The sequence below is a fragment of the Ambystoma mexicanum genome, chromosome 10 (assembly GCF_040938575.1).
Source record: "Ambystoma mexicanum isolate Mex_15411 chromosome 10, UKY_AmexF1_1, whole genome shotgun sequence".
In the NCBI taxonomy this organism is placed as follows: domain Eukaryota; kingdom Metazoa; phylum Chordata; class Amphibia; order Caudata; family Ambystomatidae; genus Ambystoma; species Ambystoma mexicanum.
In genome coordinates, this window is record NC_090932.1 from 538,488,350 (window position 1) to 538,516,195 (window position 27,846).

The 27,846-nt window shown below is 45.6% G+C and overlaps 1 protein-coding gene across 3 annotated transcripts in view; it reads left to right on the forward strand.

Moving 5' to 3' along the window:
• Nucleotides 1-27,846, forward strand: part of FARP2 (FERM, ARH/RhoGEF and pleckstrin domain protein 2) — a 4,051,843-nt gene that overhangs the window by 1,641,576 nt on the left and 2,382,421 nt on the right. For all 3 annotated transcript variants that reach the window (XR_011276033.1, XM_069618112.1, XM_069618113.1), the window contains exons 10-11: nt 20,868-21,031; nt 21,750-21,818. Coding sequence is in view for 2 of the 3 variants with exons in the window: in XM_069618112.1 (XP_069474213.1) it covers nt 20,868-21,031; nt 21,750-21,818 (233 nt within the window). In the remaining variant the exon portion in view is untranslated. The remainder of the gene's footprint in view (nt 1-20,867; nt 21,032-21,749; nt 21,819-27,846) is intronic.

Genomic DNA, 27,846 nt, shown 5'->3' on the forward strand with positions numbered 1-27,846 from the left:
GATAAGATTACGTTTGGATGGTCTTCTGTCTAGAGAATGCACCATTGACAATGGAATTAGACAAGGATGCATCCTTGGACCAACTCTGTACAATCTATACGTTGCAGGAGTTGGCATAGCCCTGGACGCTTCAGCACTGGTCTCTCCTAAATTTGGAAATCTGAAAATTTGTTGGGCAAGCTATGCAGACGACTTTTCCCTCATAGACAATACGCCTGTTGGTCTTCAAAGACTCATAACAACTTTTGGTAAATATATGCTGGGAATAGAACTAAAGATCAACCCAGGCAAATCAGTTGTTACCAAACTCACAAAAGGGGGGAAAAGCAACAAAAGACAAATTTTGGGTGGAACTGGGACAATAAAAAACTGTTAGTTAAAGAAAACTTTCAATTCTTGGGGTACTCTGTAGTGGCTAAGTTTAGTAGGACCTTTCTGGTAAATTATCTCAATTCAAAAGTTAATTGTATGTTAAATCAAATGAAGAGAATTGACAATAAATATGGTAAATTTTCCCTCAAACCCTGCAGAGAATTCTACAAAAGCAATGTACTGCCAACAATTATGCACGGAACTGAATTTTGGCCTAATATAATGGAGATTGAATATAAAGCTGTAGAAAGCAGAATTTGGAAATCAACACTGTTCTTCCTCCCTAAATGCATCCCAATTGAGGTAATAAGATATGAACTGGGCATACAATCTCTTGTTAGTCTGATTCAGTGGAAGAAACTATGCCTCATGAGCAAATTGTGAATTCTCTAAAAAAAAATACACTATATTTTCAGCTTAGAGTGAACGATACTGATGGATACATAGCAAGTCTAAGGTTGGAATGTGAAGCTTTACTTGATGAAATAGGTATGACAATGGACATCCTGGGGAAAAATCCCAATCTGGTAAAAGAAAGACTTAAGATGAACGATTGGGAAAAAACTTGCTTGATAATCTGTGATACAAAACTATACACACAAGTACTAACAGCAGGAAAACGAGTCACTGAAATGGAACACTACCTATTGAAATTTCCTAGTAAGAAAATGTAAAATTGGCTATATGAGATTTCGTATGAATGTGCTGTCAACTAATCAAATTAAAAGTATAAGGACACGACATGACGGGGTCGTAGGCTCTTGCAGATTTTGTAAAGATGAGGATGAACTGGAAACCCTACGTCATTTTATGTCAGAATGCCCTTGTTTACTAGAAAAAAGAGAAATGTATTTTAAAGAATTTGTAAATAATGTATGGCTTTTGACAGATCTTCTATGGACAAAAATGCTACATGGAGAAGCAATGTCCATGAGAATAAGAGTGTTATCATTCATAGAGCATGTATGTGAAATAGAGTAAAGTCTGCTTTAATATCACCATGTAAAAAATGCTTTTCCAATATGTTGTTGTAAATTTTATTTATGCTGTCAGATTTAAGAAATTGTATTGTGTAAAATGTAAACTATGCATTTGCAAAAGTTTTCTTCTTAACTATGAATCCTTTTAATCTAATTTTAAAATTTTGAAAAAGTTTGTAAAAACTAAAACAAATAAAGGAAATAAAAAAAAAAGTCAAGCTCAAAGAAGGCCGGAACGCCTCAGGATTCTGCACCACAACCACTGTTGTCATCGACGGGAGTTTGATCATCGACGCCCTCATTACCATCAACGCAGGGCATTCGTGCAGTAGCTCCATCGATTCAGACAACGACGACGACGACTTTTGAGAAGTTGGCATCGTCGACGGTGGCCTCTCTGGAAGGATGGCAGCAGGAGGTGTACAATCCGATCTTACCAGAGACCCTTATGCAACAGGAGGCGGCCTTTTCCATATCATCTGTAGAAGATGACCGTGAACCGGTGGTTGGGCCAACTGAGCTTGGATTACAGGGGGTCAGCTCGTTGACGGTCTCGAGTGGCCGAAGTATCCCAGTTACAACGCCTTTACTCAATCGCCTGGCGGTGTTGTCCTTGGAGGTATTGTCCACATTACAGACTTTATTGAGCCAATTGGACGCAAAATTGCCTCAAATTGGTGCTCCAGCAGTGGTACGTGCTACACCGGCCGACGACGAGCCAGGTCCTGCCCCCCGGTCAATGGCTAGGGTACCAACAGCCCTTCTGGTTGATGAACACCCCCCACGCTCACACCCAGAGGAAGGAGAACTACCAGAGTCTGAGTCGGAACGAGGAGAGTCTTTATCAGACATATCTCCTTCAAGAGACCCGACATGGGAGTCGGAGGCTGAGATGGAAGCTCCAAGAAGTCTGGCTCAACCATCACCGGCGGATGACATTGGCTCCTTCCACACAATGATGGGTAAGGCGTGTGCCGAGTTTGGCCTGACCCAGGAGGAAGAAAAGAAAGACTGTTTCTTGTTTGATAATATGGGGAAGAGGAGAGGTTGGTGTTTTTGGTCCCCATTTTAGATCACGTTTGGCAAGAGGGGTTATGAACCATGCGCCATCCGTTTTCGGAGCCTGCGATTAAAGGGAGACTGGAAAAGAAATGTAAAGCTCCGGAGTCTACTCCAAAATGTTTGTCTTCTCAGCCTTCTCCGGAATCGGAGGTATTGGCAGCTGCTGCATGAAAGGCGAGGTCACAACATAAATGTACAACCCCCCCAGACAACGAGGCCAGGAGGCAAGATTCCTTTGGCAAGAAGGTAGTGTCGATAGGATCAACAACGGTAAAGGCAGCCAACTCTCTAGCTATTATGGCGAGATACGACAGAGAGATGTGGCATCGTTTAGCCCCCATACTGGAACATTACCGGATGAGCACAGAAAATCTGCTATGTTGCTGGTACGTGAGGGGGAAGAGGCTTCAAACCACTCAATAAACATAGCTGTAGATCTGGCAGAATCAGGTTTTAAACAAATAAACAATGGAGTGGTGTTGAGGAGGCAAGCATGGCTCAAATGCACAAACCTTCGACCAGAAGTACAATATAAGGTGTTAGATATGCCTTTTGAAGGGGAATAATTATTTGGGGAGAAAATAGACGAGGCCTTAAAAGGCATGAAGGAAGACTCGGACACAGCACGCTCTCTTGGAGCCCTTCATAGTGGCAGAAGTTTTCGTTCTTTTCGTCCCTTTAGAGGGGGATCAGGAAATTCCCGATTTGTGTCATCCAGGGATCGGGGCTTCAGTAGGCCATCGTACTCCTCTCAAGGCTATAGGCGAGCTACCCAAACTGCTCGAAGAGGACGAGACTATCAAGCTTCAAGGAGAAGAGGAGGTTATTCATCGTCCATGAAGACAAGCAGTCAAAGACCCAGCAATGACGTGCTTTAGGATGTCCTGGGAGGCAGTGTCTCGCTGTGTCGACGAGCGGGAGAAGATAACATCAGACCGGTGGGTATTAGACACAGTGAAACTAGGCCACTCTTTGCAGTTCAAAAGCATGCCACCACACATTCCACCTGTGTTTTCAGCGCAGCCCCATCTTCAAATATTACAACAAGAGGTGCTGCTTATGCTACAAAAAGGGGCTATAGAATTGGTCCCGGTGGCCGAGAGAGGTCAGGGAGTTTACTCCCGGTACTTCATTGTAAAAAAAAACAACGGCAAGTGGCGCCCCATTCTAGATCTTCGAGATCTCAACAAGACACTAAAAAATCTGAAGTTCAAGATGCTTACGCTTCAGGAAGTTATCCGATCTATCCAGCCGGGAGATTTTCTGGCGTTGTTAGATCTACAGGACGCATATTTTCATATACCAATGCGGCGACGACACAAAGTTTCTGAGGTTCGTAGTCGGACGATTCCACTATCAGTTCAAAGTGCTCCCATTCGGACTAAAGTAATCTCCCAGGACGTTCACAAAGTGTTTGGCTCCAGTAGCAGCTTTGTTAAGAAGACAAGGTCATCATGTTTGCCCTTATCTGGACGATTGGTTGGTAAGGGGGTCGTCTCCAATAATAGCGCAAGCAAGTCTAAAGGCCACCATGCAACTTCTGCAACAGTTAGGCTTTACGATCAACTTCGAGAAGTCCTCCTTAACTCCCTCAAGGAACTTGGTGTTTTTGGGTGCGGTGTTCGAAACGTATTCAGTATTGGGGAAACCATCTGTCGAGAGAGTTCACAAACTCAGGCTACAGGCAAAGGAATGGAAAGTCAACACCAGGGTGTCGGTAAGGAAATATATGTCACTACTAGGGGCCATGGCGTCGTGTATCCCCTTAGTAAACAACTGTCGTCTCTTCATGAGACCAATTCAAGAATTTCTGGCAGACAGATGGTCCCAGAGTTGGGGGCTTTGGTCAGACAAATTGACTATCAGCAACGGGCTTCTGCGAGCACTGCAATGGTGGCAATTCTTCGAAAACCTATCGAGAGGGATGCCTCTGCAGGAACCATAGTTTCAAATGACGGTAGTGACGGATGCTTCTCTGACTGGATGGGGACTGTATCTGGAGTCCCTGCAAGTGCAAGGTCTGTGGTTGTCGGAAGAGTCAACCCTTCATATCAACGTGCTGGAATTGAGGGCGGTACGTTGGGCCCTGAAGTCCTTTTTACCACACATAAAAGGATCAGTAGTGAGAAAATTGACAGACAATACGACGACAATGTTCTATCTAAGAAAGCAGAGAGGTACTTGTTCCAGATCTCTCTCGACCAAAGCTCAAGAAATATGGCATTGGGCCCTCGAACAGAAGATAAGTATATTGGCCTACCATCTGCCGGGAGTAAATTTGTACAAGCGGAATCTCTCAGCAGAGAGATGAATCAGCTGCACGAATGGGAGTTGAACAACCAACAGCTGGTGAATGTTTTAAAAAAAATGGGGCCAACCTCCCCTGGATCTTTTCGTGACGAGAGAAAACAAAATGTGCGCACAGCACGTGAGCAGGTGGCCACAACCCGACTCACTGGGGGAAGCATTCTCTTTCCCGTGGACGGACAAGTTTGTGCACACGTTTCCCCCATTTCCACTCATACGACAAACTCTGCAATGGATTCACAAATACCCATGTCGGGTGATCTTAGAGGCTCCTTATTTGGCGAGACAGTTGTGGTTCTCTGACCAGCTCCAGCTGTCGATAGCGAAACCAGTGAGGTTCCAGAAGATTCCGAACCTTCTATCTCGAGACAAGGGGGCAGTGTGGCATCACGATCCGGACGGACTCAGCCTGACAGCCTGGCTCCTGACTTCTCGGAATTTGGTACTCTAACCATTTTATCGGACTGTCGTTGAATTTTACAAGCCGTGCGGGCTCCGTCCACGAACACTTCGTATGCATGTAAATGGAGGAGATTCTGCGTGTGGTGCAAGGATCAACCAGGACGACTGGAACCTCTGAATATCGCGTCAGAACAGCTTCTTCCATACTTGCTACAGTTAGCGGAAAGGGGTTTGTCTTTTTCTTCCATAAAGGTTCATCTGGCAGCCATTTCAAGGTTCACTCGTAAAAGACATTCAACACCACTGTTTAGTGATCGGTTAGTTAAACACTTCATGAAAGGCTTATTTCGTACTTTTCTCCCAACTAAAAAGTTTCCCCCGAACTGGAGTCTTAACCTGGTACTGGCAGAACTGATTAGAGCTCCTTTCGAGCCTATGTCGTCGTCATCTTTAAAATTCTTATCGTGGAAATTGGCCTTTTTGGTGGCTATTACTTCGGCACGACGACTTTCGGAACTACAGGTGTTAGTCATTGATCCTCCATATTTGAGAATTTGCAAAGACAAAGTGGTGTTGGCAACCAACCCTCATTTCATACCAAAAGTTCCAACTGTCTTTCATAAGCATTCGTCTATTGTACTGCCAACATTCTTCGCAACTCCTTCTGTCGCGGAAAAAGCTCGCATACATTGGATGTGAAAAAGTTTTACCTTCATCGTACACAAGATTTTAGAGCTACAAAACAACTATTTGTGGCTTATGGCCCTTCGCAAAGGGAAAAGCAATCTCAAAACAAGGACTGGCTCGCTGGGTCTCATCGACAATTGCTTTTTGCCAGTCGAAGGCGGGGCAGTCGCTAGAAGAGCGTCCAAGAGCCCATTCCACGAGATCCACTTCGTCTTGTGGCATTGTGGTCCGGGATTCCGCTGGGGGATATCGGTCAGGCGGCATCCTGGTCGGTACCACATACATTTACCCACCATTATTGCCTCGAGAAACAACATGCAGAAGATATACAGATGGGACGAGCAGTCCTAGGTCATCTGTTTCAGTAAGGTATGCCCTATACAGGGGTATATCCTTCTATCAATGTATCTTAATGTGTGTGTTAATGTTAACGTACGACGACTAAAAGTTTTTTCCATGGCAAAGGGCGTGTATGGCTATGATGGTATTGGTTTGCATACACACCTCCAAATCAGGAGTACTGCTATATAATCTATTCTAAGCATGTGAATCCATGAAAGATCCAATGCTGGAGATGGGAATAGTTTCTTACCTTTAACTCCATTTCTCCAGCATTGGTATCTTTCATGGATTCACATGCGCCCACCGGCCTCCCCTGTATGCAAACAGTTATACCCCAGACTACTTTGGGGGGTTAAAATGTGAAGGGAGCCGCGGGGCGGGGATATTTATACGGCTAGGTCCTATTGGGGCAGACGTAAGCGGCCCAAAACGACGTAGATAGGACACAAAAGTGTCAAAAAATTTCCTATGGAAAACGTCTTTATAAATGTACAGAGGGTTAACAGCCTGACAACGGGGAATATTCTAAGCATGTGAATCCATGAAAGATACCAATGCTGGAGAAATGGAGTAACAGGTAAGAAACTATTCCCATACAGACTCCCAATGGGCATATATGCAGAAATGGGAACGAGTCCTAGGGAGGGAAATCAGTAGGGCAAAATGGGAGAGGCTATGGAAAAAAATACCTAAACTGGCCAAAGCTTCCCAATTACAAGAGGCGTGGTATAAGATATTAATTGGGTGGCACTATACCCCAGCCCGACTCCATAAGATGTTCCCAGCAACATCAGGGAGGTGCTGGAGGGGTTGTGGCTTGGTAGGAACAGCGGAGCATATCTGGTGGAAATGTCCAAAGATTGAACCTTTCTGGGGAGAGGTACAGAGGGTGCAGGAACAGGCCTTTGGCCCGGGAGATGAAAGAACGCCTGTACAGATCCTCCTAGGCATCAGGGGAACCACGAGGGTGGGGAACCCAGAGGGAGAGAGAAAGTGAAACTGATAATAACATTGGCAGCTATGATGTTAATAGCCCAGAGATGGAAAGGCCCAGAGATCCCCATGAGTCAGGACTGGCTACGGAAGATTTGGGAAATAGTAGCTTTGGAATGGGCAACGTATGCCATGGACAATAAGGTGCAGAACTTTGCCGCTGATTGGGGGGAATTAATGATTTTTCTTAAAGATGACTTTAGGGTGATGTGGTGCCCCCAACTCTTGAGACTACTAGACCTACAATGAACGTGGAGTGTCTACCCGGAAGAAAGGCGATCTAGAAATCGAATGCTCGTTACCTTGGGGGGGGGGGGGAGAGGAGGAGGAGGAGGAGGAGTGGTGGGAGGGTGGGGGTTTGGGGGAATGTTTTTGACATGTTGTAAAATTCAATAAAAAGAGTTTAGAAAAAAAGAAAAGGGAATAATTGGTAACAGTTAGAACTTGCAGTATTTCTGCATGATAATTTTCATTTGCGATGTCAAAGGTTTCATTTTGTTATTAAGCATCACTTTCCACATTTCAACACTGTACTTGTCGGTAAACGTATACCCTAGGTATCGTATAGTAGACATATATACAATTTGAATTCCATCGAGGGTCCACGTAAATCTCACAGGTTGATGTTTCCCATCTGCAAAGATATGATATGGCTTTTGGAAGGATTTGCTTTCAAATTATGCTTACATGCAAAACGTGCAAATAGGTCAAGTTTATTTTGGAGCCCAAACAGGGTTTTATCGAAGAACAACAAATCATCTGCCAAGCCTATCCAATTCAAAGTTAATTTTCCCAACCTTGCAGGATACATGGGGAACTTGCTAGGCTTCATCTAGGTCTGACATGTAAAGATTAAAAGGAACTGCTGCCATATTACATCCCTGTTTGACACCTATTTGAGGCCTAATTTGGTCTGTGAGCGCCCCTTCCCTATTCAGTCTGGTCCTGTAATTGGTGTTAGCATGTAATAACGCAATCATCGCAACCAATTAATTCAGGAAACCGCGCTTGATCATTTTTCCCACAGTAATTCTCTAATCACAGCGTGACTGTGTCAAAAGCTGCGTTGAGATCAAGTGCCCTCATATATACAGGCCCTGTTTTTTAATAATTTGTTTTATTTTGGAGTTGCGCCACTATAGCTGCATTCAGGGGGACACCCCATGTATTTGCGAAATCCTCCTGCGCTTGTAAGTTTATATCTTTTTGTCTGAAATCTAACTTTGGTTTTGTTAGAAGAGATTTCATTATGGATTCCTGTGAGAAGATATTAGCAGGAGCATTAAATTTGGACCTGCATTTCTCAATTTTTTCTTTCAAAGTCATAAATGGCATTATTCCATCTTTCAAGGGTTTTGCAGATAAACATACTTATCTTACTTCTTCTTTAAAGAAGCCGTGGATCTTCCTTTTTGGTTCCGGGCTTTCATTTTGATCTTCTTCATATACTTGTAAGTCAAGAAGTTCGCAGATGCTTTCCTCAAGCTCGCTTACTTCTTCCTCTCATTTGTTGAAGTTCTTAGATGCCTCTTTATTTGTGATTTTATCCTTCGACTTGCTTTATGCAAGGCTTTTTTGTTGATGATGGTGAAGTAATTTTTCTGATGAAGCTCTTAGATCTGCTGTTCCTCTTTATATCCTGTTTTTTTGTCTTTCAGAGATGCTTGCCTCCACAGTTTTGGTTTGTTTTTCGCATCATGCCTTTTCTGTTCGAAGATAGAGAACAGATTATTCAAAATGATTTCCTTCTCTGTTTTAACTTACTGCTTCTTCAATTGACTGGCTTCGGCAAGAGCTACAGGGACCCCTTCATCATGTTTTGGCTCACTGTCAAAGATTTGGTGTTGGGCCAAATTCAGTCCCGCCTGGCTGGTAAAAGGGGCGTCTTTCATGGCAACTTCCACCTTGTCCAAATTTGCGCAATTATATGGTAAGTGCTCTCCTTCATGGGTCAATGTTAAGTCAATCTGGCAGTTACTTTCCATGGGTTCCTCATCATTTTTTGGCAATTTCATTTGTTCGGAGCCAGACTCATTTATGTGATTTTGACACTGAGAGGCGATTTCCCTCTAAAAATATTCACTTATCAGATTTGGCATCTTGCAGAAGATCGATCAGGGACTTGAGGACAATTCCTTCCATTTCTTTTTCTCTGCCTCTCTTTCCTCTGTGTGCTTCCATGACTGATTCCACACAAGTCATCTTGGTGTTCATCAATGCTAATAGAGTAGACTGATCTTTATAATTTTCACTCAGATTTTCATATATTTTGAGGAAATGGGCTAGAGTTATCACTATTGATGTAATCGCATCTTGCATCTCTTTTGCTCATGATGGTTTGGTAGATTCTGTTTCTGAAATTCTGGCTCTGATGTTACATCTATAAGAGGATGACTGTCGAGGATTTTGCCTTGTCGCTTGTTCACATCCGGGACATTCACTGTCGTCAGTCTTTGAGGATTCTTCGTCGTTTGTCACATCTATTTGGGCTGGCCATGGATACTATGCCAGCATCAGCTCTAAGTTTGCCTGGTTTAGTGTTGGGCAAGACAACTTTAGTGGCTGGTATAACTGGTTTTCTTGTTGTCTGCTCCTTATTATGCAAAAACTGACTTTTAGATAGAGGCAGATTGAAAATCGACATAGTTGTTTTCTCTCGGTCGTATGCGGACACTGTATCAGACTGTCCGTAATGTCCTTCGTTTTCAACAATTTTTCCGTTTTCATGGCGCACGTTTTCTGTTTGAGTCAAATTTTTGTCTTGTTTACCGTTACCGCTTGCAGTTAGATCGCTGCTTTGGGCACAAAGCGGTAACGGTAGCCTCGCAAGCGTCAACACATTTCCACGTGCAGCTCCATTAGGTACAGTCATTGAAATTAACTTGGCATGCAATTCATTTTGATGTACCTGGCTCCAAGTGCGTTGTAGGCTGATTGGATCCGGGTCCATTTTGTCACAGAATCTTCTGTCTGCTGAGGTCGTATTCTCTCAGCGAACACTCAGCAAACACTCTGCGACGTTGCACGTCCAGAGTTGTGTTTATGAAGCTGAGGCCCAGCTAATAACTGAAAACAGACTCTAAACAGTCTGAGCAGCAGAAGAGAGCTCCAAACACAGCAGGTACAGGGGCCAGTCCTTCCAGTCCAAACACTCAGCAAACACTCTGCATAAGGCATTTAGTTGACAGTGTAGTGGAGGTCCACAACTGCTACAGACTGATGGGAGCCCACAGGTGGGGCACAATCATAGAGATTGTTCCCCAACTTATTCAAGGCACCTGGAGAACAACAAAGGTTGTTAAACCCGTTAGGTATCCCAGACGTACGGGACATCTCTGCAAGAACTGTTGTTGATTACAACGATAACAGCAGTGATGGCAGTATCTCCCACAAAACCAATCTAGTCCAGTATCCTGATGCAGAGGGTACAGTGGTTGTGCGATGGTGCCATGATAAAGCTATTCGCTGGTACCAGAGCCAGAGTGACTGAAAGTGTTGTGCGTACTGTGGAACTGAGGATCCTTCAAGAAGGGAATCTTGTTATCAATGGAGTTCAGAAGCAAGAGAAGCCACATCCTCTGTTAAGCGAGGAGGGAACCTTGTGGGGCCAAATACAAATGAGCCCTGGTACACTTTCCTGGAGACCAATGCATTAGTGGCTCAGCACCCAGAGGGGTCTTCGTGAGCCACACAAGGCCCCCAAAGGGACTCGAGAGCAGATCTGAGGTAGTCTTATTACCCAACATGTTCCCAGGCTGCCCTGTTTCATCCCTGCTGTTCCTGGCAACATCAGCAAGACTTTGTTTTTGGAGAGACTGGAGAAGGATGAAACTCCTATTGTGATCAACTGGACCAGCGTGATCCAGCTGATGCATGAAATTACCTCTGCCACATTTCTTTGCATCACAGGACATTGCTAGGGTCTATTTCCCCTTTAAGGATTGAACGGACTGTATCCAAGTTGACTTCAAATCATTGGCTGTCAAAATGATTATGGCTTAACTTGATTCCCTTAGAATGTTGGTATATGATCTCTTGTTTGGGGGTTTAGGAGACACAGACTCAATTAATGAGGGTACATTATGGTGTTTGGAATCCGAGGTCCCTGGCCACCGACTCCCTATGAAAGTTACCTGCTCTATGGGGCAGAATACCAGTAGGGTGGTGGAATTTACACGGCCGGTCCAGTCACTTCCAAGTAGTAGTAAATCGGACTGGAAGTGGTTGTCAGAATCGCTCAGAAGACAATTTAAGAAACAGGGCGATTATGTGGCGGGACTTGAGTTACCCCAACCACTTCCAGGAGTCTGGCCATATTTAGCTGGAACTCCCAAGGTTTCAAAAGTTTCTTGGGCACAGTAGAAAGAATAGATATCTTGTTTGGTTTTGATGGCAAATTGCAGGAGGTGTGGTGGACAGCCACTTACTCTAGACGGATACAGCCTGTTACAGCAGAATGCTGTTAAAGGAGTTGGGTGATTGTGCTTCTGGGGGGGGGGCGCTGAGAAGTAGCAGTTCGGAACACCCGATTAGTAATCCTGGAGACTGCATCAAATAACACGCTTATTGGCCGTAAACATTTAACTGAAGGATGCAATCCTGGTTAAGTCCATTCTCTAAGTGAACGTTTATTGAACAAATTGGCACATTAACATTCAGGGTTTCTTGGATAGTTTGTCCAACTTGTTGGCAGACTTCTTGGGGGTGGGTAATGGGCTGCATGTTATGGGTGACCTAAATGCAGATTACATTGCAGCTGTTCATGGCAGTAATTTGGCAACCTCTAACAAGCCTAATTTGAAGAGCAGGACAAGAAGGGATGGTGTTCAATGGTTCGAATTTATCGATTTCTGGAATTTAAAGATGGCTAAGGATGCTATTATTGGAGACGTTCCCCCAAACTTGACATGGTCACTTAGTGGGAAAACATAATTTTTTTAGACAACCTTTTTGTCTCCTGAGCTATTTGACCTTTGTGAGGAAGTAAAGATAAGTGATAGAGCCCTAAGTGACCGCAGGATCCTAACTACACACGAAGTGTCTAGTAACCAGTGGTGGGACTAATGCATTTGGTAACATTGTGGTTAACACTGGGGTAGCCCGCACAGCAACACGCTATTTTGATCCAGTAGTCCAAGAGAGGAAGAAGACCTTAAGAAGAGCCGTAAGGAGCTTGGCGAGGATGGGTTTGTGTAGGGCAGAACAAAGAGAAAGTGCTAGAATTTTCAGGTAGAAACATAACAACTGGGCTAAAAGTTACAAGTTCATCTTACTCCAAAATGAGTGGGAGAAAATGTTGGAAACACTACCAGGAATGACTCGCAACATTTCTGGGAGGTGATTAATAAGATGCATATGCAACAAGAGCAAGTTCTAAGTACCCCTTTTCCTAGAAAAATCGGGGTAAACCATTTTCTACACCTCTATAGAGAGTCTGATAATCTCATCCCCTTTAGGCACACAACAAACCCATGGGCCCTGACCCTTTGACTGCATAAACCTCCCGCTTTCTGGGGATCATAGCAAGGACCTGGAGTTGGTGAATAGGGTATATCTTATCATCCAGGCATGGATGGCCACACATGGCCTATGCTTGAATGATGATAAGACAGAGTTGTAAATCCTGGGCACGAACTCTAACATCAATAAACTAGGCCATGAATATTCCTTGTTTAATATTGACGGCAACATCAAGGTTTCCAAGGAAGTAAAAACCCTTGGCTTTTACCTTGATTCTGCTATGTCCTTTAGCAAACGGGTAAAATCTCTGGCTTCAACCACTGCCTACACTTGCAAGCTGATAAGAGCTAGCAAGCGTTTCCTTTCTAACGACAGTTGTATGATTCTGGCTAGAGCTCTAATACTCTCCGGACTTGACTACTGCAATGTCCTCTACAGTGGTGCTAACAAAGTCACCATCCAGAGGTTACAAATTTTACAAAACAACGCCTTAAGGGCGGCGCTTGGCATAAAAAAAGAGTACATATCTCCTCTATTTCACGCCAACATATGTGGCTCTCCACCCACCACAAAATAGAGCTAAAAATGGTCTGCCTGACCCACAAAGCCCTAAACAATGCTGCCCCTAGCTACCTTACAGAGAAACTAAATAGAAGAACATCCTTAAGACCAACTAAAGCCGGCAATGCCAATTGCCTTGTAGTACCTAGATTCAGGCTTACCACGATCAGTGGCAACAGTTTCCCTGTGAAGGCTGCCAAACTTTGGAACTCCTTGCCACTTAATTTGAGAGTAGACCAACCCTACCTACACCTTAGAAAGAATTTGATTAAACACATCAACTCTAATGACCTCTAGTCACCCAGTTATCAACTATGCCTGTGCCCACTAGCCCATTTACCTTAACTGTATATAATCTGCATCCTTTAGAACTGCAGTTGTTTATATGCTACACTGCCCTGTAATGTTATTTGCAATTTATTTCTGTTATTCAATGTTTCTATGTACTTTCTTGTAACCTGCACAAATGTGTAACTTTGTAAGCTTTGCACCTTCTTACTGCTGCGCCCTGTTAACTACGGGTTTGGTGAGCATTAAAAATAAACAAACAAACAATCAGCAATTTACTCTGCTAAAAGCTGCTCTACTCGCAATTTTAGTTCACTTGTATGATTCCATCTTTCTTCAGGTTCGGTTGAAAGGGCAGGGTGACCTGACGGAGCGTTTCAAATCAAAAAGAGGTTACGCCAGTGTTGCATATTGGCTGCCTGCCTGTTCAACCTTTATCTGTCAGACATGGGAGAATGTTTGGCAAAATCCTGCTTTGCTCCTTCGAGGATATCAACTCTGAAGGTTCCATACCTCACGTACGCTGATGTCATCCATCTCGATAGAGCCTCAGTGGGTTTGCAGAGGCAACTTGAGTTAATCTTGGAGTATTCAATTAGGAATGAGCTCGGTATCAAAGAGAACAAAACAGGCATCATTAGGTTTCACTATAATGTTAACAAACGAATGGGCTCCATTTGGTCCCTTGGTAATTCAAGGATAAATCAGTCTCAAGGTTTTGTCTACTTTGGTTTTGGACTAGACACAGTCGATAACATGGGCATTCTAACATCAAGTATAATGTCCAAGGCAAAGCAACTATCCACTCAAATGCAGAATTTCAATTCTATACTCTGCTGTTTTTCGATATTCCCTCTCCTAAAATGTTATAAGGTGAAAGTAATTCCAAAATTGCTATATGGCATGGTGATTGGCATGAAAAATAGATATTTGAATTTCGTCAAGGTTCAGTCTAGAGTGTGGAAAGGGGCCTTGAACCTTCCCAATTGCGTTCTGATCAAAGCGTTACGGTTCAAGTTGGGTTTAACATTATTGGGCTTGTAACTGGCGTGCAGAATCCTAATGCTTTATAGAAAATGGTTGGTTCCACCAGGGGGGTCCCTTTACTCTGAATTCGCTGAGATTGAAATTCCGTCTTTTGGCCCGTCTGTCAAAAATCACTGTTCGACTATGATTGGATGTTGACCATATCTAAAATGAGATCCTTGAAACTTTATAATAGCCTGTCCCTCCATGATAAACCCTTGGGGGCAATCTCAAAATATCTAAAAAGGTTCCCAGTGGTTACTGGCGACAACAGTTCCTGAGGTATTTATTGGGCCTTTGTATGGTGCTTATGAGTGTTTCCAGGTGCCACAAGACAAAAAGAGGGTGGAGGGGCAGTGGGATAAAACAGCAGCAATAAACGGTCCTACTAGGCCTTGTGACATTCGGACTGTGCAAGTGCAGTGACAATAAGTGCAAGGGGGGGTGGAAGGGCTGGGGTAAGGGAGAGGGGGAGGCGGGAATTGCAGCAAGGGGGGGGGCAGGGGCTGGGCCAGTGCTAAGGGGAGCCCAAGGAAGGCAGCGCCAGGAGTAAAGGTTAGCTAGTGCGTGGGCTGGTGGCCCAGAATCAGGGCTTGTCTGGGAAGAGTGCGTGAGGGCAAATACTGATTTGGTGTGCTGGGGTAGACCAGTCGAGAAAGGCTTGGCCCCTGTAAGACCCATATGGAACCAGGGACTAGTCGCAGGGGGATATAAGCATGGAAGGGGAGAGGGAAGGAGGGGCAGAAAAGGAAAGTCTTGAGAAGCTTCCAGAACTTAAGGAGATCTAGCTCAAGTCTGAGAGGGGCAGATAGTCCGTTCCAGAGGGCGGCTCCTGCCGAAGAAGGAGATCTACAACCCACTCTGCTTGGAGAAACATCTGATCAGCAGAGAGTTGGAGCTAGACGAACAAAGGACTCTAGGGGTAAGGTATTTAGGGAGAGAATGTCTTGTGGATGATGCAGAGGGTCTTGAATTTGATCCATTGGAGCGATTTTGGGACTGGACAAAGGCGGTCCCTTGGCTTGAGGCCAAGGATAAGTCTTGTAGCCCATTTTTTGGTTAGTTGAAGAGGGCGAAGGAAGGAAAGAGGCAGATTGAGGAAGAGGCTGTTGCAGTAGTCCAGCCTAGTGAGAACCAGAGATCTGGAGACATTAAGCTTCTGGGGAAAGGTGAGAAAAGGTAGAAGGCCTCTGAGGAGGTGAAGCTGAAAGTTGGACTTCTTGGCAAGGTCCGAGATGCGTGGGGAGAACGAGAGAGAAGAGTCAAACATGACCCCAACATTAAGGAGGGCGGCCAGAGAGTGGAAGGGAAGCTGGGAGCAGGCGTCCCAATGAGATGGATCTCGGTCTTGCTGGCATTAAGCAGAGATCATTAGCAGCACACCATGCCTGAATAGGTATGCAAGTGGAAGAAGAGGTGGTAGAAGTGGGAAGCTTACAGAAGAGCTGTGCGTCATCAGCATAGCACTGGAAGTGAGGAGAGAAGGTGGAGATTAAGTGGGTCAGAGCAGACAAGGTAGATATCGAAGAGCCATAGCAATAGGAGATGGGTAGAGGGTGAGGTGGAGGAGAGGAAAGGGCCCAGTTGTACTTGGGAAGGTCAGTTATAGAGGAAAGAGGTCAGCCAGGCCAGTGCCTGGTCTGTGATGCCGATTTATAAGGATGGTTTGATTGACTATGTCAAAGGCAAAGGAAAGATCTAGATGCATCAGGGAGAGTTGGAATACAGATTTGAGAGCAGGTCATCACGGTTGTTCAGGAGAGCCAATTCCATGCCTGTGAATGCTCTGAAGCCAGACTGGTGGCCGTGGAGACCGCTAGCAGATTAGGTGTGGTGGGTCAGTTTGGGGATGACCAACTTCTCCAGGAGTTTGCCTAGAAAAGGGGTGATGGCCGGAAGGGTCTGCAGACTGATTGTTTCAGAGATGGTGCCCACAGGAGTGCTAGAAGGGTTGTGGGGAAGAGCCGGTGGCAAAGGATTGGTTACAGAAGTCAGCCACGGCAGGGACTAGAGAGGAGATGTTGTCCTTTATAGTTTTGGAAGAAAAGAAGAGCACCTGTTTTTAGGAGACATTTATAGAGTAGACTGCTTTAGAGACCTCATCCGGTAAAATGGGAGAAAAGGAAGAGAGTATGGGGGAGAGGGAGGCCAAGGGAGGCAAGAGAGAAGGGGGGGTTGGAGAGGAGAGTGAGGACAGGATGTCCTGAGTTTTGGTGGAGAAGGAGAGCACCTGTTTTTAGGAGAAGTTTATAGAGTGGACTGCTATGGAGACCTCATCCGGTGCAATGGGAGAAAAGGAGGAGAGTATGTGGAGAGCGAGAGGCAGGCCAAGTGAGGCAAGAGAAGGGGGGATTGGAGAGGAGAGTGAGGACAGGATGTCCTGAGTTTTGGTGGGGAAGTGGGAGGCCAGGGCAGTGCCGAGGGCCTCGGAGGGAAGAGGAGAAGAGGAGACTGCTGTAGGATTGGCAAGTTTCTTGCAGATTTTGAAAGGTTCAGCCGAGTTGTTGGCCCCAGTGGTGCAGGCTTGAACATGAGCTCTCTTCTCGATATTGCCTTTGGAGCAGACGGCAGGCCAATTTGTCAGAGGATATGCTTGAGGCCTGCCACTTCAGCTCAGCAGCTCTGCACTTGCGTTTCAGAGCGGCCAAGTCAGAGTCCTATCAAAAGTTGCACTTGGAGGCAGGCTTCATGCGGATCCTCATGACATGGGCAAGGATGTCCAGCGTGTTGGAGATGAGGAAATGGAGGTTAGCAAGTGCTGAGCTGGTATGAGAGTCAAAAGCAGGGGTGGGAGGAGGGATAAAGGTGGCAGCAAATGCAGCGACTGACACGCATTTCATGGGTCGAATGACGGCGGAGGCTGGCAGTGCGGGCAGAGGCATCGCTGGGGGGCCAGGGAGCTCCAGATGGGAGGAGAGAGGGGTCAGACCAGGAGAGAGTAGCTGGAGGGTTGGAGAAAGGGATCTCTGTGGAGATGAGTGCATCCAAGGGTTTATAGTGATAGCCTCGAAAACAAAGGGTCGAATTACAAAACTATCGAATACAAACCCTCGACATCCTATATTTTACATATAAAAGTGCAATTCCATCGAAACCAGTCCATCGACAATATACATGGACTGGTTTCAAAGGATATGCACTTTTACATGTAAAAAGCAGCATTTTCATGCATTTTTGTGTTACTTTAAAAAGTTACATGGCGCTGTCCAGTGCTGAAATTTCAGCACTAGCTAGCCCCTTGTAATGTTTACATTTTTTTTTCTTTATTGGAGGGTCGGGGGGGTTCCCCCCACAACTCCCTAACCACCACGCCTAACCCCCCTAACCCTAGCCCCAACACTAACCCTAACCCTAATGTAACCCTTAAACTAACCCAAGCCCCAACCCTAATTTAACCCTTAAACTAACCGTAGCCCCAACCCTAACCCCATTTTAACCCTTAAACTAACCAACCCAAGCTCCAACCCCAACCATAACCCCTAATACTTACCATTACATGTCTATGGAACTATCACATTTTGGAATGGTATTTCGATGGAAAAATGGTTTGTGTTTCCATGGTTTGTAATTCGATAGAATGACCGGATACCCATCCAAGATGTGTCCGGCAGAGTGGTTCGGACCGGAGGGAAGAATTATGAGGGGGAAAAGTCACAGAGGTCGCGGAAGAGTACAGTGACCCTATCTAGAGAGTCATGATGAATGTTAAAGTCCCCAAAGAAGAGAAGTTTGGGGGAGCAGGCCAGGAGTGCGGAGAAGTCAGCCCATTCAGAGAGGAAAAGGGGGTTAGGTCCAGCGGGCCTATAGATCGTGGCGAGAGTGCAGGAGATGGTGGCGAAGGCACCCAGCCTACAGACAAGGCATTCAAAGGAAGAGTAGGATTGAGTGGGAATGATAGTGGCAGGAACCCATTCAGGGAAGTTCGGGGCAACAATTCCCCCAGACCGGGTGGGTGTAGGATTGTAGAGAATTGTGTAGCCATCGGGGAGAGCGTGTCAAAAGCAGTGTCAAAAGCAGTGACAGAGCTGGCCTTGAACCACATCTCAGTGAGAGCCAGGATGTCTAGGTCTTCGAGGAGGTGACAGATGTTGGAGGAGTGTTTGACAGCAGAGCATGTGACAGTAGCTAAGTGAAACTGATTGCTGATTGCCCCCCTATAGACCCTAGGTATAGATTACATTTGCTCCTTAGGGGAGAAATATGTGCCATCAGGTCGCCCCTGGGCATGGGAATTGAAGGTTGTTGCTTGTGTAACAATACAGAAGTGGTCCAGACAAGAGAGCATATTCTGGTGGCTTGCCGGTCACTGTGGTTAGGGCATTTCGTTCACAACACTGACTACCTAGTAATGGGGGACCTCTTCAACCGAATCTGTAGTGGGGAGGGAACCGCAGTGACCATCTCAGTCGTTAGGCTTCTGCATTATGGAGGTTTTGGTCTGAATTAGATGGTGAATTGTAGGCACTAATAGGGAGTTACAGTGCTTATTAGATATTTGTTGAACTACTGTTAGTCTTTTAATACATTTTTACAGTATCTGTTTTTCGGTTCAGACTGAAGCTGATTATGACAAGATAAAGCAGAAGGTTCCCTATTAGGGAACTCCCGTCCCCTGCACACCATCAGGGCTCTGAAGTGAGCCAAACATTTGGGGTTGACTACTCTAGTCCCATGTGGGACTAAAGCTATACATTTGTGGTAATTTATGATTTTTCCAGTTATAGTGACGACAGTAAATCGTAATTAAATAACAGTACTGTTTTAGAAATATCATACACATGAACATTCAATTAGTAATTCAATCTGAATTTATTTCGTTTTTTCATATGCCCCAACGCATTTCGAGAAACTCTCTTCATCAGGGGCGAGCAATCAATATTTTTCTATTTTCTAGAAAGAATTTCAAACAAATATGTGCTATGTGCCTGCTTATTTGATCAACTCTAATATTCAATTATGTTAGACTATTAGGTTCGACTGAGTAATACTCCACTTAATACACAAGTTGTATTAACTTATTTTTTTTATCCATCTGTAAACACATTCTCCAAAGGGGTCACACATTTGCATACCAATATTTTTCTAAAATAATTAGTGAAAAGCTACTTTCTTAGAGCTGGGATATTTAGTCCCCTGGTTTTCACTATAAAATGGAAATAGCGTCTATTAAACCTTGTGAGTCATGATCCGTTATAAGATATTGCGGTTAGTTATACATGTTCTGTAAAGTCAGAGATTATGGGCCTCATCACAAGTTGGGCGGTAACGCCGGTGCTAAAAGCGCTGGCGTTATTAGCCCTACCGCCAAACCCACCGGCTCTATTAGCGCCGGATCACGGGTATGGTGGAACGGGTATTGCCCATTCCCCATTGAGCACATTCGGGAATTTCCCACTCCCCATTGGGCTCAATGGGGAAATTTCGCGCTTTTAGTGCCGGTGGATTTCCCTCGGCGGTATGAGCGCGCAATTTCGGCGGATTTCCCTGCAGCTAAGAGCTGGGGGGAAATCAGCCAAAGCCCTGATTTGGCAGACCCTTAAATCCGGCGGTAACAGTGCTACCACCGGATTTAAGGGTTACCTCTAAACTCGCGATGAGGCCCTATGAATCTAAAGCTTCTATCCTCTCGGAGCAGTCTGCCGGACTCTGTAATCTATACTATGGTCAAGGGTTCCTTTTGGTTCTCTAAACACTAATTCTTGCCTTTCCCATTTAATCTGTGTCTACAATAAAGCTTCATGTAATCCCCAAGTTACAAAGGACTACAAGCTGTGAAATGGTCCATAGAGTGGATATTAATTGTACCATTAAGCAAATAGTTTGTAGTGCATTTGTTCTAATGCTGGCAGCTAGGGTCTGTCTTGGATGTTTCATTTTTCTACAGATGCGCTTGGCACTTCTGTGATAACAAGATAAGGCAATTCAGACTGGCGGAATAACCGTGTCAGTTTCATGTGTTCAATGTAGCTGATTTCTTAGGTAAATGAACTTGTCTGCATCAGGATTTACCCTAAACAAGTGGTGGCTGTTTCGTGATAATTACATTTCCGTAAGGTCAGACGAACGAAATTCAGCGTGATGCTCTGTGCAGCATATTGTGCCATATATTGATGACGACGTCATGATATTGGTATGTATTATGAACATTGTGACCGTTTAATTTTATCTTGATTGATAGTCTTGTTTATTATGTTTAGTATGTGTAAAGTTGGGTATGTACAACCCAGATCACACGGGTTATGTTCAGTGTTGTATAACTGTGAAATATAGAACTGTCTCTGACAATTTTGATATTTGGATGCAAATTCTACACTTGGCACTTAGTACTTGTGGCTACGACCCCCTACCATCCCCCACTAATTAGATGACGTTTTTTTTTTGCCATAGGGGCCATACCAGGACACACTGGAATTTCTTCTGGGCAGTAGGAATCGGTGCAAAAACTTTTGGAAGATCTGTGTTGAGTACCATACCTTTTTCAGGATGTTTGACCAGCCAAAGCCAAAAACAAAGCCCATGATCTTCAGCAGAGGCTCTTCCTTCAGATATAGGTAAACCATTCATATGCACAGACAATATTGAGTAGGATTATCTTGTTTAGAAAGCATGTGAATGGATCTTCACATTCCGTACATTGCAGTGCCTTCAAGACCACCACCATCAGTCTCCAACACGACATGACCCCTGCATTCAAGACAGTCTGAGGATGTAGAGTGAAATAGGGTTTCAAATACCATGCCTTCATTCCTCTTTGCAGTTTATTGACTGTGAAGTACATTTTCTCTCACTCCTCATCCAAAGTCTTTGTATGAAATGCTCCTCCACTCCCCTAGTGATATTTACTCCAGGTTTTTTTGCTGTCTTTTTCCAATATTAAAAAAAAAATACAATATTATGCCATCTTGATTTAAATGCAGTACAATATTATGCCATCTTGATTCCCCTCCTGACTCATACATTGGCTTTCAGTGTCCCTGCACCTGCCTGCCTTTACGTATCCCATTGCTTCACACATATCCCTTATTGCTTCTGAAGTACCGTTCCACTCTTACACACTCTTTGATGTATTCTATTCTGCTTTATAAAACACCAAATAAGTCAGTAAATATGTTAACATTTGCCTCTCCACCAAACTCTTCCCCTCCAACTCCATTTTAGCTAATGGCTTAACTGAAGCTTTGTATGCTTTTAGATCTAGTGTCCATGTATAGTTCCACACATGCCTTTAAAATCCCAGTGCTCATGGGTCTTTTTTCTGTTTTTTTTTAGTGGCCGAACCCAGAAACAACTGGTCGATTATGTTCGGGACAGTGGAATGAGAAAGGTGCCTTATGATAGGTAAGTCTTTTGTTTTTATTTTTCTTGCAAATAGTGAGTTAATAGCTCTATAATCCAAACGAAATTTCGGGCTAGCCTAGAAGGGTCAGTGAGTCTGTTATCCTATACAAATCTATGGTATTCATTTCACTACCCTTTCCCAGTTGTTCAGCATTGACAATTGCTGCAGATGATCGCGTTTCTTGTTCTGATCTGCCTTTGAGTCATTGGTGATCTCTGAAACGGGCATGGTAGAAGTACCTAGCCTGAATCTGAGCAAGTGACTGAGTGCAGCAATCCAGCGCAACCCTTTTTTCAGAGAGAAAATTGGAGGTGTACTTTCCTAGGAAAGTGTTTTAAATTGTGTGTTGAATATGATGTCATCACTCCTTTCCCTGAGATAGCCTTTCCTCATGTGGCCAGGGGACAGCAGTCACTACCTGATCCCGATCCAGGGGGCGACTATTTGTGGGAGGACCACATGGGGGGGATGCGACCCTTGGGGGATGACATATCATCATCAGGTGAGACACAATATCCCCCTTTCGCTTTTAGGGATATTTCCTCCATCCCTCATGCTCTAATAGCATACTGCCATCATCCCCTTCAACAACTTGACAATTTCACTGACCGTGTTCCTCAATATCAGAGAATAAAAACTGAGATGAGGAAGAGGCAAGGAGCATGGTAGAAGCCGACGAGTGAACGAAGTGCTCCGCATACCTGACAACAAGCCGCAGACCATCACAGGAGAGACGCGCTCGACCCCAAAGCCGCTGCTGAGAACTGGCGATCCTGCTGAGAGGTACAGGTCACCAGGCGCTTTGGAGGGTGTACCACATATCGAAGAAAACAGTGAAAGAGCTGGGGGAAGCCTGAGCAGGATAATAGCGGCCCTCGGACATGTGATTACAAAATAAAAAATCTATGGAAAAAGGTCTTGGATCCATAGCCACATTATAAAATACACATGGGGGAAACAGTGTGACAGAAAATACTGAAATGAAATGAATGTGAAAAAGTCCTGGCAGGAGAGTATGCCAGGCAAAGCCAAGTGGGTGAAGTAACCTACAGAGAATGTGAAAGGGAACCTGGCAGGAGAGTATACCATGTGTTTTGTGAGTTAAAGAATCCCAAGGAAGTCCCATGCCCTCAGGATTCTGAACTGCAGTGAGTGTGTACAGAGAACCTGCCATGAGAGTCTACCAGGTGTTTAGCAAGTCTGGGACCTGCACCCAAATTGTATTAAGGAACTATATGAAAGAACCTTGTAGCAGAGTATATCAGGTGTTGCATGAGTCAGAGTATCCAAAGGAAGGTTTATGCCTTTTGGATTACGGTAAATGTGAGCAAGACTTTGTTAAAGGAGGCATTTCCCCTGGAATAAGTTGCAACATCGGTTAGGTGTGATTTTATCCATGTGATAACAGCAAAATACATTTCTAATGGATTGTGTCCTCCAAAGTATTCCTTATCTTTGATATTTCCAATATCCAGCTTGCTGCCTCAGAATGTTTTTTTTCAGTAGAGGGTGCTGTGCGTCGAAGCCTGGTCGAGTCGATGTCGATATACCATCACGACAGGTATAAGTAGCACGCGCAGCGCCCGTTGGCCTCAGTTCCGTTTTTCTGCACTTCACAACTTCAGTAACGTAATGCCTTACTTCCTAGTCAGAAAATGTCAATATTCTTCAACAATTCTTCCATTATTCAACGCGATATGGCATCGTTCGGCGTCGTATACTCTTCGGTCCGGATTTAAAAAGTGCAGTGACTGCAGTGCTAAAATTTCAGTGACTGACCCGCACATGATTTGCCTGTGTTGTTTAGGGTCAAACCATCCGTCTTCAGAGTGCGAGGACTGCTTGTCAATGACGGCCAAGGCCTTGAGAGAACATGGAGGGAAGTTGGAGAGATGTAAGCCTTTAAAATCCCCTTCTACTCCATCTAAATGTAAATCGTCTCCTCGTTGAAAAAAATTAAAACTTTCCTGTTCGAGAAGTGGTTCGCACCGTTCCTCGTCTTCGAGGCATGGGAAAAAGATGCGTCATAAGTCGCCATCCACTTCGTTATCCAGTTCACCCGAGTGGGGAACTTCCTCTTCAAAATCTAGTACCCAAGCTCAATGGGAGGAATTTAGACTCCGTAAGATAAAGGTGTTCGAGAACGAGGCCTTGCCCCCCTTGACAACACCTAAAGGCGTGCTCCTGTCGAAAGGCCTAGGAAGCATAAGAGCCGTACGTCTTCGGACTCGGCCATTGAACCTCTTCGAGTCGAGAGAAAGCCTCCTCTAAACATAAAGAATCTACGTCATCGATGTCGAAGGAAATCCATACGGCAAACTCGAAAAGTGCATCTTCGACACCGTCGGCACCAAGATCGAAGGTGAAGCCATCCACCGCTTGAGTGTCAACCTCCTCAACGCCCTATTGTCACGATCACTGGCCCTACCAATACTGGCCTTGCCCCTTGCACCTACCCTAGTATAGTAGCAGGCACATATGCACACAGCCCGGGGTTTCCAAGGCACCACTGGGGTTCTCGGACCAGGTTGAGAAAGAACAAAAAGAGTTGGGCCCAAGCTTGGTGTGCCTGGCACCACGTTCCTTATTGATGAGGTGACTATGCCCTGCCACTTCTTATTCCTCCAACATGGAGGCAGAATAAACCAAGCAGCACTTGAAATGCTGCAGGACTGCCTTTGGGTGTGGCTGACTCTGCCTTTTGGGTGGGGCTGGGCATGCTTAGCCATTGGGTGTGGTTGACTATTTAAGCCACACCCACGCAAGGGTTCCCTGCTTCACGTCATTCTGCCACTGCAGCGTGACGCTTTCTGGCCTTGCTCCTGCTCTCCGGACCTGAAAGAAGAGAGAAATAGCTGTTAGACAGAGCTCCACTCTACGGACCCGATCTCCGATCCTCGGCAGCACTCGCCTGGTTATCCTTGTGTGAATTCTTGGCAGCAATGCTTGTTGGCATCTCGGCTTTTCGAATCCTCCATCGCCGCTCCTGTTGGAAAGAGAAAAGAAACAAGACAACAGTTAGTAAGTGGAATTACCATGCACGGTAGCAGCGTTCTGAACAGTATTAACATTGTGCCTACCATTATGGCAGCAATTGAAGAAGGTGAAAGCAGCATTGTTCTTGGGGAAAAGTGACGCTTCAGAAAGCACCAGCATAGCGCCTTCAATGCCGGCGGCTACTAGATGATACACAACAGAGCCCCACGTACCAAAGAGGCAGCGCTCTGCATCAAGACACTCTACAGAGCGCCAAGCATAGAAGGAACAGGGCACAGCCAGGACGCTGTGTGTCCTGAAGCAAAACTGCTCAGAACTCTTACACAGCAAAAGGACACAAGTGCATACAGCACAGTGCGCACAGCCAAACTGAACTTTACAACCACCCTTTACAGGCAATTTTTTACGCCGCAAGGTGAAAGGACACTGATCCACACCGCAGCAGGCCTGGGCTAGATATAGACCACCACATTCAGTGACGTAACTGACCTCTACACCTATTACGCCCCTGCTCAAGAAATAGCAGGATGGAGAGCTTCTCTTCCCAATAAATCAGGTGAGCGGCGACCCCCAAAGTTGGGAACCCAAGGGGGGGTGGTGGGTACAGGGTGGAGGGAGGAGCCATATCCACCACTCTCATTAACGCAGTATTGTGTATCTCTTTTAGGATCACGCCCAGGGGTTCAGTTCCAACGGAGGGTCCTGACACAGACACCACACAGAAGAGGTTTCCTGGTGCCCCCGCAGAGTTAAGGTGAGCATTACACGTATGTCGAAGACCTCGACGCTAGCAACAAAACCATCGACCTCCTCGTCAAAACCCTTAAAGCCATCCACAATTGTGTCGAGGCCATAAACGTCAACATCTACAATTTCGACGTTGTCGGTTCCCATTATGACTTCTATAACGCCTTCTTCATTTGAGAAGACATATACACCACAACCTCGCTCCGAGTACTTCAAGACACTCTTCAGTTTATGAAGATGCAGAGGAGGAAAGGCCATTTGGGCTCCAATATGGGACACCATCTGTACCGGATGAACTCCTATACGAAGAGTCTCGCCTGAAAAACTTGCAGGATTGTCTTCATGAGGCGAGTGGTATTGACACTTCTCCTCTAATTGATTTTGGTAATGCAGAGCCAGGAGATCATGCCGAAGTGATGTATAGACAACTCATGACAAGGGTCATGGAGTATAGGGGATGGTCCAGACCCACACCTGTTTTCGAACCAGACGATTTAACAGACATATGGACAAAGGGCCAGAGGAGGACCCAATTGTCCCATTTCATCAGGCTTTGCAGAGAAGGATGACTTCCAATTGGGAAACACCCAAGGTTGTCCCGGCCATAAATAAGAAGTTTACAGCCAAACACAGAGCTTCTAGTTCTGACCCTCTGTACCTCTAAAAGCATCCTACACCAGAAAGCCTGGTAGTGCAGGCAGCCTGAATGCCTATACCACAATACCGTAGGACAGGGATGGTAAACGTTATAATGCTATGGCCAAGCAGGTTTTCCTCGGCCGGCAGTATGACTTTAAAATCTGCCAATGCCACATGCACGCTAGCAAGATTTACCCATACCCTTTGGGAATGCATTTCAATGGCGGCTGACCATAACTCCGAAGGGGAGGAGCGAGACGGGTTCCTTAACCTTGTCAAGGATGGGAAGGACAATATGTGTGAGTCCCTCCAGACTTGTCTCGACTCTGTTGATGGCATCAGCAGAGCCATGGTGACTAGTACAGTGATCTGCAGATTTGCTTGGTTGCGGAAGTCAGGATTTCCCCCAGATGTACAGCCTAGGCTTCTCAACATGCCCTTTGACGGCACACATCTATTTGGAAATAAAGCTGATAAGAGTTTGGAAAAGCTGCAAACTTCCAAGGCAGCTGCCAAATCCCTTGGAGCTGCAATAAGGCAAACTCCAAACGGCCCCACATGTGCGCCCTGGAGGGGTATGTCCTTTCACTATTACTCAGCATTCGGAAGAGGCAGAGGACAACCAGATCAAAGAGGACATAGGAAATTCCCCCTTGGTTGGCGGGGGAGAGGTACTAAGACCGCAACATCAGCAGCTGCCTTACTTTCAGCCACTGCATCAGCTGCCCCAAAACCTCTCTGAGGTCTTCATACACAAGACTGCAGTAGGAGGCAGATTGTCACAGCATCTGACAGAATGTTAGGCTATTACTTCAGATGCTTGGGCGTTGGAAACAGTTGCCCAAGGTTACTGTCTACCTTTCCTGCAAAAACCTCTCTCATCCACCGGGGAACAACTCTTTGAAGATTCCGGATCTGCTCCTTGTGCAGGAGATTTTAACCCTGCTGAAAAAAGGTGCTAAAGAACCAGTACCTGTAGCGGAGAGGAACAAGGGTTGGTACACCCCATATTTTCTGATTTCAAAGAAGGACGGAGGATTGAGATCCATCTTGGATTTACAAGACTTGAACAAGTTCCTCAGGAAGGACAAGTTCAAGATGGTAGCTCTTTCTCAGATCCTTCAGGCCCTCCAGCTTCAGAATTGGATTGTATCAGGGGGGAGCTGTTGCGCTCGTTACAGATGACCGCCTGACGCGAGCTCCATCCTAAGGGGCGATATTCTAACTAAAATTCTCCTGTGGTGCACTGTTTCTCCCTCCATCACCAACTTCGTTTTATTGCTGGTCCCGTGCACCCGCTGCCTGAACCCCGTGTCCGGGGTCCACGTTTTCACTGAGATATGCAGCATTCAATCCAGCCCGGGAGCCGACGCTGCTCCGTCCTGCCTCTCGGCTCCAGTGCGTCCTTGCCCCGAGGTCGGGGATCGGAGGCCTGCAGTGGGGGAGGGGCACAGGAGTCGCGCGCTAAGGCCATCCTCCTTCATCCACCAGTGACCTGTGGAGGCCCGTACGGGGTGGCCTGCCTCCTACACGGACCCGGAGGTCCTCGACACAGCACAGCACCCTGCTCCTCCACCCTCCCTGGGGGGGCATCCTACGTTGAGCCCCCAAGGTGCTTCCCGGCCGCCTCGACTCGGAGGGCCT